Source organism: Chamaea fasciata, unplaced genomic scaffold (genome assembly GCF_029207755.1).
Source record: "Chamaea fasciata isolate MVZ Bird 193981 ecotype frontalis unplaced genomic scaffold, bChaFas1.0.hap1 SCAF_19, whole genome shotgun sequence".
NCBI classification, from domain to species: Eukaryota; Metazoa; Chordata; class Aves; order Passeriformes; family Sylviidae; genus Chamaea; species Chamaea fasciata.
The window spans coordinates 5,256,380-5,270,827 of record NW_027094104.1 but is presented as its reverse complement, the minus strand read 5'-3'; the positions used below and the strand labels follow the sequence as shown (position 1 = coordinate 5,270,827).

The 14,448-nt window shown below is 47.8% G+C and overlaps 1 protein-coding gene across 1 annotated transcript in view; it reads left to right on the top strand.

Moving 5' to 3' along the window:
* The window catches only part of RPTOR (regulatory associated protein of MTOR complex 1), a 96,599-nt gene that overhangs the window by 14,147 nt on the left and 68,004 nt on the right, over positions 1-14,448 (top strand). Inside the window, exon 4 of the mRNA XM_066200412.1 lies at positions 12,352-12,510. Coding sequence (XP_066056509.1) covers positions 12,352-12,510 — 159 coding nt within the window. The remainder of the gene's footprint in view (positions 1-12,351; positions 12,511-14,448) is intronic.

Here is a 14,448-nt window from a genome sequence, read left to right as displayed (position 1 = left end):
TGCATGTTGTGCCACTGCAAAGGCAGAGACTTGCCTTAGTGCAAGAGTCAAGAGCCTTTGAAAACTCTAATGGACTGCAAACTGAGTGCTGCTGCAGTGGGATGGTTTATGGAGATGCAGGAGCTCCTGGGGATTTTTATGAGCAGGAGTTACTGCTCTGCAAGTCCCAGTTGGGCTTTGGAGCTGGGCCCTGTGCTGCAGCCCTGCAGAGCTGGCTGGGGAGGATGAGGGTGTTCTGGGCAGGATGAAGGTGGTGTGGGGAGGATGAGGGTGCTCTGGGGAGGATGAGGGTGCTCTGGGGAGGATGAGGGTGCTCTGTGGAGGATGAAGGTGCTCTGCTGTCTGGGACACTGCTCAGAGGGAGTGAGTTCTCTGCACGGCCCAGGCTGGAATTGTCAGAGCTGTGTGTGGAAGCAGCCTGTGTGCACTGCTCCCTGCACAGAACCTGTGGGGTGAGCTTGGAATGGAGTTGCTGCCTGCCTTCTTCGAGGGGAACCCTTTGTTCCCTCTGCTTCTCCTGCTGGACATCTCCTGCTGGCTCCCTGGACATCCAGTGCCCTGTGCCTCCATCCCTGTGCATGTGCAGTGGAGAAGGGGCTGTGCAGCCCAAGGCTGGGGTTGGATGAGGCACAGTTTACATAATTCAGGACCTGGTATGAAGTAGTCTGGAGCATATGCTAATTAAATTTGCATGAAATTATAGATTTTTTTTCCTCTTTGTTAGTTCTGGCTTTTGACCAGGTTCTCTCTTTAACTCTAATCTGACCAGAACAGTCACAGGAGTTTTTCCTCCTTCACTCAATCATTTTGATGCTTCTCTTGGGATTTTCGTGGTGCACAGATCCCAGTGGCACTCCTGCACCAGCTGCTTTTTGCGGTCCTGTCCTTTCTTCTCTGATGAGCTTCCCCAGTCCTGCCGGGGAGGCCAAAATCCATCGTTCATTACCATTCCTAGGAGAGGTGAGAAGGATGCAGGCACAGCTCCTCCATGGCTCCTGCTGAACTGTTCCACTGGGATCCCTTGTACAGAGACCTTGCAGTTGAAGGGCAGTTCTGTGGAATGTGGGGGTTTTTACGTCCTCTGAGAAGCAGCTGAGTGGAGTGTGAGGGGTTTGTAGCTCTATAGGATTGACCCCAGTAAGGCAGTGATTTGCCATCAGCACTCCCCTGCTGCCCTTCCCCAGCAGCAGCTCCAGGGCTCCTGCACCCTCAGCACAACCAACAGCAGTGAGGCCAAGGGACTGAAACATCATCCAAAGAGTCCTCCCCCTTACACCCACTTGCCTCCATAAAACAAAGTCAATTACAGTATTGATTTTTTAATTCAAGTGCTACAATTTTGCCTCCCTTTTTCTTCTCTCAATTTCCTCCTTTTTCCGCTAAGAGAGTCGTTAGGGCTGTTTTAATTCTCTCCTGGAATGAGTTGATTTCATTAGAGCTGAATGGATTATACCTGAATGGGCATCCCCTGGGGTGAAGGAGAACTGTGAGCCATGAAGGGGGATGGAAATCCTGGATGGGGAAAGGACTGGGGAAATCTAGAAGACAAGATTAAATAAACTTTTAGGAAGCCTTTGGGAAGGGTGGTTTGAAAGCAAGTGCTGGTGTTTGGGAGTGCCTGCAGCTGGAGCATCCCTGCTGAGGGTGGCATGGGCACTGGAACAGGGCAGTTCTGCTCCTGTTCCTTGGGCAGACTGTAAAAAGGGTTTCCCATTTCTCTTTGATCCAATCTCACCCATTGTGTGATGCCTTTTGCCTGCACCAGTGAGTGATGGTCTCTGAGGACACATCTCCTACAATATGGGATAAATTATCTCTTTTGTGGCGGGCCTTCAAGGAAACAGTGATTTTCTGATCAAACAGGCTGCTTCTCCCTGTCTTCTAGTCTGCTTCCCAACAGTTTTCTCTTAATTTCAAAGTACAGCCGAGATACTTGAAATGGATCATTGAAAGCCTCTACCTTTTAGTGCCTGTTGTCTGTTGTTGATGCTGTTGTTCCCCTCATTAGAGATCTCTGGGCTTTGATTCGGTGTCTGAGGTTTCATTCCTTCATTGCTTTTTTCTGCCTAATTAATTGGGAAGTTGCTGCTGCACATCAAAGGGGGAGCATTTCCTAAAGAGTAACTACTTAAGCATGAAAACTAATTGAACACATGACCTAATTATTGGTCTCTCAGTGAGTCATACTTTTCCTTTATTTCTGTAGGGTTTTTCTTTTAAAACAACAGCAAATACTAATTGCTCCTGCAGAAGAAATACTGTAGAATTCCAAAGGGGAACATGGAAAAACTGGTGCTTGGTCTCCAGTAGGAGATACCTGCAGATGTAGGAACATGTAAGAAAAAGAAAAAAGAATAATAAGAAAAAACAAAACAACAAAAAGACAGTATGACCTTGTTTAACAAAACCAGGTTTTCCTTAGAGGACTATGTTTGTTGGTTCTCATTTCCCAACAGCCTCTTGAATTTGGCAGCTATTTCAGGCTCTGCAAAATTCTGCTGTATCAATCCTTTGCTGTCTTGTTAAAGATCAACTGTCTTCAGCACAAACCAGCAGGTTTTTTTTTTTAGGGGAAAAAAAAAAGTCTGCCATAGAAGTGGAGTCAACAAGTCTAATTGTGAAACCCAGTTATTGCTGTTCTCCTGTGTGAAAACCTGTCATGGTCAGTGTCCCTGGCAGCCAGGGGCTGCTTCACTGAATTCCTCTCTGAAGTCACCGGGCCAGAAAAGCACAGATCTCAAATGTGGTAAAGGATGAAACCCACTCCTGAATGCCTTGGGAATATGGAGAAAATGAGGAGAAATGAGTCAGTGGTTGTTTTCCCTTCGGTGGTTCTCCAGGTGCATCCCAAGCCTGCCTCACCCAGGGGCTGGCTCAGAGCAGCCTCAAACACACCTGGCAGGGCAGCTGCTCTTTTGTGCTGAAAACCCTCACCTGGGGCACCTCTTGCCTGCTCTGGGACCAGCTGTACATGGAAGGGCTCCTGGAGCAGGAAGAACTGAGGGTTTGGGAATTGGCTGTACGAGGGGGAAGGTCCCTGCTGCAGCTCTGGGTACACCTCATGTTTTAATGCTTTTGATAGTGAGGGAAAAAAACCCTGATAAATCTTTAACACACCAGTGAAAGTGGAAACTGTGAAATTGCACCAGTAGTATACTTAATACTGATTTCTCCGAGATTCTCCTGGAAAAATGAGTCACAAAAAGGAAAAAAAATAGTTGCAGGCATGATGTGCTGTGGGGAAGCGTGTTCAGAAGCTGTGGAGAGCAGGAAGTGGCATTAGGCTGCTCTGAGAACTGAGCTGTTGGTGCACTGCAGACAGCAGGGGCTGGCATTCTGGAGCTAAGTCAACAAACTTGCAAAGTCAATTTAGTGGGAAAACCCTGAAATCCTGTGGGTCTTGGCATCTGCTGCAGGCCTGGAGTTCTGTGGGCAGGATGTGCTTGAAGGAAGGAGATCAGCCGGCATCTGAATTCCTGTTCAAAGCCCTTGCCTTCCTTTCCACACTTCTGACAAGAACTTCATTTCACATGTTTTGTTCTTCGTGTCTGCTTGGGTTTGTGCTCTGTCATCACAATGGGGCCAGGATTGGCAGGGAGCAAGATCTGTGGTTTTGAGGTATTTCCCTGTGACCATTGATGTCGGCTTGTCAGAGATGGGAAGAAAGAGCAGATAGGAAAAGGCTCTTGGAGAGAAAAGCAGCTCTGCGTGGCAAAGCTGATTAACGTGTTTCTGTAATTACCACCCAGCTCTGGGTGACCTATTTAAAAACACCTTGTCTTTGTGTTGGGTGGGGATTGGTGAATCCCTGGGTTGGGGGACAGGGAGGAGCCTCCTGCAGATCCACTGGCAGCATCCTGGTGCTCTGTGTGCAGTAAGTGGCACCTGGATCCACTGGAGAGGGGTGCAGTGCTTGGGACATGCAAAGGATGCTGCATTAGGAGCTTCTTGCTAACTGACATCACCAGTTTTGTGCAAAACTTAGAATTTAGCAGAGGAAACTATTGATATTTTTATTTCTATTCCTGCTCCTCTCTAAGGCAGAATGAGAAAATCCTGAGATGGTTTGGTTTAAACTCCTTTCCTGGGGAGATTAGAAAAGCAGAAACCTTGGAATGATTTGCTTTCCTTCTCCTGACTCGTTAAGGTGTTTGTAATCAGAAAATTGCTTCATTAAGCAATTACCTTGCAATCAGAGGAGAACTGAAATTACTGAACAGTTATTTAGTATTGAGAAGATGAAGTTCTTGCCCTGAAGGGCCTCAGCCTTGCAGCTCCCCCCTGGAGCACTTGGGCCAGGCTATAAAGACACCCAGTATGAGACTTTACCAGTTTGTACTCCTGCAGCCTAAACTGGGCTCCCAGTAAGATCCAAGTCTCTGTTTAGAAACAAGAAGATGCAGAGCCTGAAACTTTAAAGAGCTCCTAAAACTGAGGTTCCAGAGAAGGAATGGAAGTGAACTGACACTGATGCTGAGGAGTTACGTTGTTTGACTAAGCAGGTTTGAAAGATTTGACCTGGGGTGTACTTAAAATCCTGTTAGGGCCCCTTGTGATGTGACCCATCGAGCTGTCACCAGGCTGAGGGTGCAGATCTGGCATATGAAAAGCAGTTTTGAGTTCTTTCACCATTCCCTTTGTTTAAAAGTAAGCAATTATTTACACAGCCCTCTCAGAGTGGTTATTTGAGCAGAGAGGGAAGGATTTGTACCAAACACGGGAGGCTGGTGGGTGGAATTTCTGCGAACTTTGGCACAAAGCTGCAGTGTGAAGCAGCTTGTAACTGCTGAGGAACACACCTGTCTTGTGGATGTATTGTAGCAGCAACTCAAGGTTGGTTGTCCTGATTTTTGTCTTCCCTGTCAACATCAGTTCGCATGAACCAACTGCTTGGAGGCGTTTTTTTTGGAAGTGTGATTGGATCCTGAGCCTGCACAGTGAGGATTAGGTACTTTGGAATTCATTTCACATTGGACTTGAAAGCAAGGTCAGAGACTCTGCAGAGGGAAGGTAAAGTCCCCACTCTGCTGGCTGCAGGCAGAGGAGGGGATGTGCCACGCTCAGAGCTGGCTCCAGCCACCATCCTGTCCTGGCGTCAGCAGCTCCAGAGGGAATTAGCACGGGGGAGATGGAGAGGTGTTTGAAATGCACCCAAATATCTGCAGAGGACTTGCCTCAGACTGGCAAGAGTCTCCCTTTGGCTTAGTTTAATGTTTAAATTAAAGGATCTCTAAGTTATAGTTTGTCTTCACTTGTAATTAATATTTTTCAAGTTCGCAATGACTAATAATTTTATCAGTAATGTTTTCTCCTGGCCTGTGTTAACCAGGTTAAGCTGCTGCCTGTAACGTCAATTTGGGATTTCCAGCACACTCCCTTGTACTTAAATATGCAGTTTTTATTATCTTGGCCTAATCCTCATGAATTTGCATCAGGGTAATTTCATGTGCCCACAGCCTAAAATTAAAAAACCTAAAAGCAGGTGATGGGGGTTTTTTTAATATAAAATTAAGAAGCTTGGAGTCTGTGGATAAGGTTCAGAATAATTTGTATTTGCATGATGTGTCCAACCCAAGAGTTATTGTGGCCATATCAGCGTGGGCTTGAGGTGATTTAGTTTGTGATTGATGAGTAGTGGGGATGAGCTGCAATCACTTCTTACAGGGCTGAGTTATCTCTGAGCTGATCACACAACAGGCTCCGTGTGTCCCTGCTCCCTGAGCTCTGCAGCCACCTGGGCTGGGACAGCCCTGGCACTGCCCTGTCCTGGCACTGCTGTGTCCTGGGATGGGATGTTCATTGTGGAATTGTGCAAACCCAAAAGTGTTCGTGTGCAGCTCTGAATTTGTGTGTCTTTTGATGTGTCTCCGTAGTCAGTGTAAATGCAGGATCCTAAATCTTCCTTTGATGCAAGAAAAGAGCTGTGCTTTAGTCAGGATTAAAATGAAATCACGGTGAATTGCAGGGTTGGGTTATTAATCACCGTTTTGGATGAACCAGAGAACAAAGTATTTTTGTTTGTGAGTGAAGTCTGTGGTTTTTCACTAGAACAGCTTCCCCCTCAGCAGGCCTGGAAGCAGTCCAGCCTGGCATCACGTGGAGGCAGAACACCAGGAGAGGTCTGTAGTGATGGAGTTATGGAAAGGGAATTGTGAGTATAAAAGGAGTGGCAGTGAAAATCCTCTCCCAGAGCTCTGCTGAGCCCTGCCTGTGGCGGGGGTTGCCCGCAGTGCCTCTGGGTCAGGCAGAGTTCCTGCCCCCTCCCCAGCAGGAATGTTTGGATGAGTCAGGCTACAAAACAGATCCTCCTGGAGCTTCCCAGAGCCTTCCCTCCATGGACAGAGTTGGGGATTCTCCCCCACCTGCCTGTTTGATCAGCAAGTCTTTATATATGGACTTTCCTCCAGATCTGTGTTGAGATCTTGCTAAATATCCTCTGGGAATCCAAATGGGTTTATATCAAAAAGATACTTCCTCTCATCTCTGTGCTCTTTGATTTCTTTAGAAAACCCTACAAGATAAGAGCTTGATTTGAGAAGTCTGGCTTCTCATTAGAGATGCTGAATGGGCTGTTCCCCAAAGTGTTCGTGGTTCTGTTTGTTTATTATTATTCCACCAACGTGCCCAGCACAGAGCTCAGCCTGGATTTCCTCTGGATTCCTTTAGAAACTGGTGTCATTCTTCCTGCTTTCCCCTTTCCTGGTACCCAGGTGGTTTCAGAGGGATTTTACCATCTACAGGTGATGCTGAGTAATTCAATACTTGAGATAATTCAGTTTATACTTTTTGGTTCCTGTAGATGGGATGGGGATGTGGGAATGGGGAGGGGTCTCACTGTGCCACCCACAGTGGTTGGGGATGGCTGCACCAGCTCTGGGCTCCTCATCTTTCTGAAATTGTCTGATCCTATCTTGGATTTTCCTTTTTGTTTGGCCGTGTTCCTGTTTGGTGCTTAGATGCTCCAATGTGTTCCGGAGATTTCAAAAGTAAAAATATAATGGTGTTGCTTTGCTGTGTGCACCACATGTTCATCCTGGCTGTGAATTTTTGACATATATGTGCCTGTTTTATGTGTCTGAGCCCCACTTTGTTCCAGACACTCTCAGGAACACGTTGCATCAAACTGGCAGCTGCCTCATATAAAGTGGAATATGAATGAATTCCATTTTATGCTCTTCAGTTAAAACTTAATCCAGGATTTTTAGTGTTCATCTTTAATGGATCTTCAAGTGTCTGAGAAATGCCTCTGACTGGGGTGGTTTTATCCTTTGCCCGTGAGACATTTGCCTCAGTGTGGCTGAACTCCACATGGGAGCCCAGGGATGTGGATCCAGGATGGATCCCTGAGCAGCAGGGATGGCTTTGTGCACACAGCCAGGAGAGCTGGTGTGGAACCTGCCCACCCTTGCCCTGCAAGCTGCTGGTGTCATTCCTCTTGGGTTTTAGTCACTTACTTCTTTGTAAGGCTTCTTATAGTTGAGTTTTTCCAACTTGGGCATTGCTCCAAAACCCCTCTCTTGGAATAATTAGCTTGCTTTGATTCCTTTTAATTAAATCATGTGAAGTAGGCTGGCTGTGTGCATGGCAAAGTCACAGGTTTAATGTCTTCTCTGCGTTTGGAACCTGGGATGCAGATCTGCTCCAAGTGGCAGCTGCACCCTGGGCTTGGAATTTGGATGAGGAAAAAGCATTGCTGAGGGTAAGGGAAAGCAGCACCTGCTGCATCTCAGAGTTTGGGATCTGCCACAGGCTGGACAGCCCTGGATGTGGAGGTGACGGATTCTGCATTGGGATAACTGAGGTGGGACTGGTTCCTCCAGGAAATCCCACCCAGCCCTGCTCCCTGAGGTTCCACAGGGCAGGAAACATTTGGGAATTGTCCGTGTCCTGCAGATATGGAATCACGGAATTGGCTTGGAGGGGACCTTACAGACCAGCCAGTCCCAACCCTTTCCACTGAATCAGGGTACTCCAGCCTGAAGCACCATCCCTTGTGTCCCAAGTGTCCATCCCTTGGACACTCCCAGGGATGGGGCAGCCACAGCTGCTCTGGGCAGTGATGGGCACTTCTAGAGGGAACATGGAAACCTCAAACACTGCAGCTGTATTGCCTCAGTTTTATTTCTTTTACCCACCACATGCAGTGCCTTGTGTGTGCCATTTGCATTTGGGATTCTTTGTCGCCCAGAAGCTGTTTAAAAAAACCCAATCTTCAGCCAAATAAAGCTTTTATATCTCATTATAGATTCTGGGTAGGAGCATCTTTCTTCTGCAAGGAGGTGTAAAAGGCAGTTTCAGTATAAAATACTGAATGTTGGAGTAGTTTCTTCTGTGGATAAATTTGGAACACGTTCAGTAAGGTATCTTAGGGATAAAAGGGGAGTGACTTCAGGATTTGTTCTGCTGAATGAGAAGAGGATGATGTTGTGGAGAGCAGAGGCTCTGGATGCCAGCAGAGACATTTGTCATACATTTTTCATACACTTTGTGTCCGCTGCGCCGGGGGTTGGAGTTTTGGCGTGGAATCACTCACACACTGTGGTCTGAGCCTTGTGGAGTGTTCCTGGAACAAAGACTGAGGTCTTGGGCTGCAGGAGAATGAAAGAGGAAGACTTGAATTTTATAGCTTTGATGAGAAAATGGGTTCACCCTCGTATTTTCTTAAGGGGAAAAAAATCCATCTCCCTGCTGAAAGGGCCGTGGTGCTCCAGCAGTGCCTCTTGCCTGCTGGGCTGGGCAGTGCCCATGGTGATGGGAACCTGCCCTGCCCTCCAGAACTTTCCATTGCCACTGAGAGTTGAGCACCATCAGCAACTTCAATCCCCTGTTCTGTCACCTCTGGCGCTCTGCATTCCTTCCTTTTCACGGGACCTGATCCTGAGCTGAGTTTCCTGGACTCAGCAGCTGGCAGGGTGAGCAGAGCTGAGTTTGGGAGGTGATGACGAGCCAGTTCTGGTGGCTCAGGTGACAGCAAAGCCCTTTGGCACAGCCACGGAGCTGCTGCAGCCCCGGCTCCTCAGGAAAGGGGTCTCTGCAGGGGGCTCCTCCTCAGTGTCTTGGCCCCATTAAACGTGTGTCTTGGCCCCATTAAAAATTAAAGGAAGACCTGTATTTAGTGAGGTTTCCAAAGCAGAGCCATTAATTTAAGCCCAAAATCCCGAGGACTGTGGGAATTTCTGCAGCCAGTGCACGCCGACATTCCAGTGGGGTAGGAGTTGATGAATCCACTGGAGGGGTTTTTCCCCTCTGGACAGACTCGTGTTGGAGAGGTCATTGCTGTACCCTGCCAGGCAGTGAACACCTGGCTGCTTTATTTTTCCTTTGAAAGAAGTAAATCCGTTGTGAAACAAAGAGACAGTGATTTGGGAGGTCATTCCGTGGGGATGTCAGGGGACGATCAGCACCACGGCTTCGGAGTGGCACCCTCTCACTTCCCATTTCAGCATTAAACACGGGTAATGTTCACAGTAAAACCACTTGCTGCTACCCCCAAACTGGTTCCTTTTCCTGGTTTGGGTGCCCGAACTCCTTTCTGTTGAGACTCCTCCTATTTCCTGGATTTTGTCGATACAGTGTTTTATCAGTGCTGAAGTTTCAACACTGAAGGGTGAAATGTTTTAAGAATTGCCTCCCTGTCACAAGTTAACAGGGACGAGGTTGGATAAACCAGTGAGTGTTTCACAGGATTGTGGCAATAAACAAGCAGAGCTTTTAACTTCGCCTGTGTGAGCGGAATAATGAGAATCTCCTGGATCAGGCCACCACGTTATTGCTTTTGACAGGAGCTTTTCAGTGAGGCAGGAGGTGATCAGGAGCTCCCATTCCCACAGAAGAGCAGCTGCCATCCCCGTCAGGGCTCTGTGACAGCTCTGCCGCTCCAGATGCAGCGTCCAGGTGAAGGCTGGAGTGTCCTGTCTCCATCAGGGAGCACAGGCTCCTTGCCAAACGCCAGGAAATGCCTGTCAGCAGCACCTGATGGAAGGCAGGAGGGCAGCGTGGTGTTCAGGGCCAGCAGTGCTCAGGAACTGGGCAATGGCTGATAAAAACAGGGGAAAACAGCCCAAAATCTGGGGTGTGTCTGTGCTACCAACAGGAGCTGCTGAGCTTAAGCCCCACAGAGCTCTGGGGTTTTGGTTGTGCTCTGTTATCTTTTGCACTCATTAGTGCTGGAAAGATTCTGCTGGGAGCTGGAGGGGAAGGAATCAGCACCTTGACAGGGAGGGTAGAGGAATAACGATGGGAGGAAAGAAAAAGACAAAAAAGCCAAAAAAGGCACCTCCTGGGCTGGTGTGTTACTCACGTACCTGGTTCTTGTCATATCTGAAACTCCCACCTGAGTCCTGAGCTGGCAGCAGGGCTCAGACTGTGCTTACTCACAGGCTCCCTCCCCTCCTTTCCCTTCCCCTCCTGTTTCTCCAGGCCCATATGATCTGTTTGCAGTTTGGAAATCGAGATCCACAGACTTTAGTTTTAGAGTCTGAATCCACCTCCATTAACTGCGAGCTGTGTTTAATATTGATGCTCCAGGGACGTGAGGAGGGATGGAATGAGGCTGTTCCCCTGTGGAAAAAAAGCTGAAATTCCCCAGCACTCAGATTTGGGTGGCTGGTGAAGCTGCCAGCAGCCAGGCTGGGATTTAAGGGGCACATTTTTGCAAATCAGTGTCTTCATCACTACTGTGAGTGGAGAGAGGAGGAGGTGGAGGCTCCGTGGGAAGATTAATGCAACCTCTTGGTTTTCCTGAGTGCTGAGGTTCCCAGAAAGGATGAGGGTGTCACATCACTGCTTCTTGCTTCATATTTTTACTCCTTTTGCTTGCTTTTCTTAGGTGTTGCCATCATTAAATGCTTCCATTCATTGTTCCCTCTCCCCTGCTGGCTGGAGACTCTGACTGTTAATTGAGCAGCACTGTATCTGCTCTTCAGGCTTCTCAGATAAACAATTTAAGTCCTTCATCCTCTTTTACTGTGACATTTTAAGACTTTCTCATCCTTGGCTGTCACAGAGAAAAAACTAAAAAGTCCAAACTTCTGCAGCCTTGGCTTAGTTTATAAACAGGCTCCCAATGGCAGCTTTTGGAGAAGTGTGTTTGTCCTGCTCTTAAACTTGGGTCTTTATTTCACTACATCAGATTGAAGGTTTTTATTGTGATTCTGGGGTTTCAGTCTCTGCAGCTCTGGGGAAGAGAGAAAGAGCCAGGCTTTTGTCTTTCAAAGGACAGTTGAAAGACTTTCTGTTATTATTTGGCCTTCCTTCAAAAAAATGCACTTTTGAGCGTGACAAACCTGCTCCTACCTGGGTGTCTTGAGCTCAGCCAAGTTAAAAGGCGTTTGAAGCATTGGGGTTTTTGCCAGTTTGATTTTTCCTCCGTCCTTCAATGTGCTCTGTGTTTGGTGCTTGTAGGAATGGGAGTGGGGTGTCCACAGTCACAGCTGGGGGAATCCATCCCTTTTTCCCAAGGCAAAGGGCAGTTTCCAAGGGCTCTCCATCACTTTTCCCTCTTTTTACCCAACTGTGTGAATGTCAGATTCCTGGGTCTTTTGTGTCCTTTTGCCTCGAGAATGGTGTCGACCTATACAATTTTTTCTCTTCAAAAAGAGGGAATTTGTTCAGCTGGAGGTGTAGAGGGTCTGAATTGGAGGATTAAGTGAGGGGTTACTTTGGAGACTGGCTAATGTTGAAACAGATTTCACCTTCCTAAGGCTTTTTGAATATTAATAATTGAAAAGTGAGTGAGCTGGGTGGGAGTTGGGAGCTGTGCTAAACTCCCTCCAGCCTGTGCTGTCGTGTCTGAGTCCCACACAGCACCACAGACACACTTTGTTTATCCAGCCCCACTGCCAATGCTTTGTGTTTCCTGTCCCCATGATACCTTAAGTTTTAGCTTTCATATTTTCCAGATTCTGTAGTGCACTGGTACATAACTCTGAACTTCATATAAAGTGTTAGCAAGTTCTCCTCACAGTTTAGACAAAACAATCCTTTTCCAGCCCCAGAACCAAGGACACCATTGCAGCTTCAGGCCCAAAAAGTGCAAACAGCAGCGAACTGAGGAGAGCAAACCGGGAGGATGGGATCTCATAACCTGGAGCTGTAATTGGACAATTAACCCCAGTATGGAAATGGACCAAAACTTATAAAAGTGTTAAAACTCAGGACCAGGTGTCCATCTTGGGTAGAGCCTCGGCAGTGCATCCTCTGAAGGCCTTTTAATAACTCCCTACTTTGTTCCTTTAACACTGTCCAGCCTCTGTTCCAGGTAACCTCTCAGGCATCAGCCAAAGCAGGCAGCTCCTGTGCACACAGGTGTCCCAGGCTGTGTGCAGTGACCCTGTCCCTGTTGTGTCCCAGGCCAGGTACAAGCAGAGCCTGGACCCCACGGTGGATGAGGTGAAGAAGCTGTGCACGTCGCTGCGGCGCAACGCCAAGGAGGAGCGCGTGCTGTTCCACTACAACGGGCACGGCGTGCCCCGGCCCACGGTCAACGGGGAGATCTGGGTCTTCAACAAGGTGGGTGTGGGTCAGCACAGCCCTGCTAGGGCTGCAGCCTCTGCTGGCTTTGGGTCGTGGAGTCACAGCCTGCTTTGGGTTGGAGGGTCCTTACAGCCCATCCAGTGCTACCCTGGCCATGGCAGGGACACCTTCCACTGTTCCAGGCTGCTCCAAGCCCTGTCCAACCTGGCCTTGGACACTGCCAGGGATCCAGGGGCAGCCACAGCTGCTCTGGGCACCCTGTGCCAGGGCCCAACCACCCTCAATGGGGGGAATTTCTTCCCAATATGAACCCTGGTACTCTATGTATCTTTCCCTTCTCAGTCTGAACCCATTGTCTCCTCACTTTCCCAGGTTTAGGATGTGCCCACAGGTATTTAGTCCCTCTTTGCTCTCTTTGTATTCTTGAGGCTGTCCCTGCTCTGCGGGGCACGAGGGGCTTCTCTCCAGTGCACTGAAACAATAAATTATTGGCATAGAGATGACAGGGGAACATGGGAACTCGGAATTATTCCTGCTCTGACTCATTGTCCAGTGTGGACTTACCAAGAGAGCATCAAGACAGTCCCTGGAAACTGGTTCATTTGGCATTTTCTGGCCTTTTGCCACATGTTGAGGCTGCAATAACATTCTCCATGTATTTACTGTGAGTGCTGTTACATCCATAAGGAGTAATGTTCTAGTTTAGCTGATGTTTCCCGAGCAAATCTCAACGTGGCTTCGAAAGGAGAAAAATCAGCATGCCCCAACTTCAGACATGTTTATTCTGACATTACGAGGAGCTTCTCTGCAAATTTTAAATATCTCTGAGCTGTTCACTAAACAATTGGGGATGGAATCTGTTCACAAGCAGTTTCCAATTCAGCTGTTGCTGTGTCGTTCCCGGGAAGAGGCACAGAGGGCTGGTGGGAGCAGTGGTGGAGCAGGGACTTCTCCATGCCCAAGGCTGGGAACAAACCTGGCTTTGGGTGTGTCCAGCCCAGCGTGGCAGCAGCATCAAAGCTGTCCCCTGAGCAACTGTGCTGCAGAGCTCTGCTTTAGCACCCCTTCTTGCTTCAAACTGCCTCATTTACATCTAATTAGCAAATGGGATGTTTTATGTGACCCCCACAGTAGAGTTGGAACATAAAATTCCTCTGGTTGGAAATACCACAATATTAATCAGAGCTATAATCCCATCTTAGCTGGAGCAAGATGCACTGGAGATGTAAAGGTAAAACAATGCCTGCCCATAAAATGTCGTTGATGAGATGTGTCAGAGCAGGTTTTTTATGTGGAACTTCCTGGGGTTGGAATGTACTTCACGTGAGTGGTGACCTTAAGAAAGGCTGTGCTGAGGATGGACTGTTCGTGCCTCATTCCACCCTGCAGTGATTTACAGAGCACCAGCTCTCTAAAACTTCGGCTTTTATCAACAATTTTCCCTATTCATTTTAATGAAACAACCCAAACTGTTATATATGGGCAAGACTGGCTTTGGAAATGCCTCACCCCTCCCTGCCTTACGTAACACATGGTTTATGATACCTCCTGTCTTTATCGACGCTGATACGTGTCCTTGAAAATTTGATTTTTGTAAAAAGTTTACTGGTTTTATTACAGCTATTTTAAGTCTCTTGAATTTAAATGAGAGTTATGATCCCATCCATCATCCTGCTGATGTTAATAGGAACATCACAGCTTTTCCTGAGGATGTTGGGCTGAGCTGAGGGTTGGAGGAACACCAGGTTGCCCTCTGCCTGCAGCTGAGAAGGATCCTGCTGGCAGCCACTGGGTATTTGGTGATGGCTCTTTGCAGGCAGGAATCTGTGGTTTATATTTTCAGCTCACTTGGTTCAGGATTGGCTCCTCAGAGCTGGTTTTAAATGGCTGATTTTTATCCTCTTGCCTCCAGTTATTTGGGGGCGTTCGTTAAGATGGAAGACAAGGAACAAGATCCTTCTTATTTACAGAAAG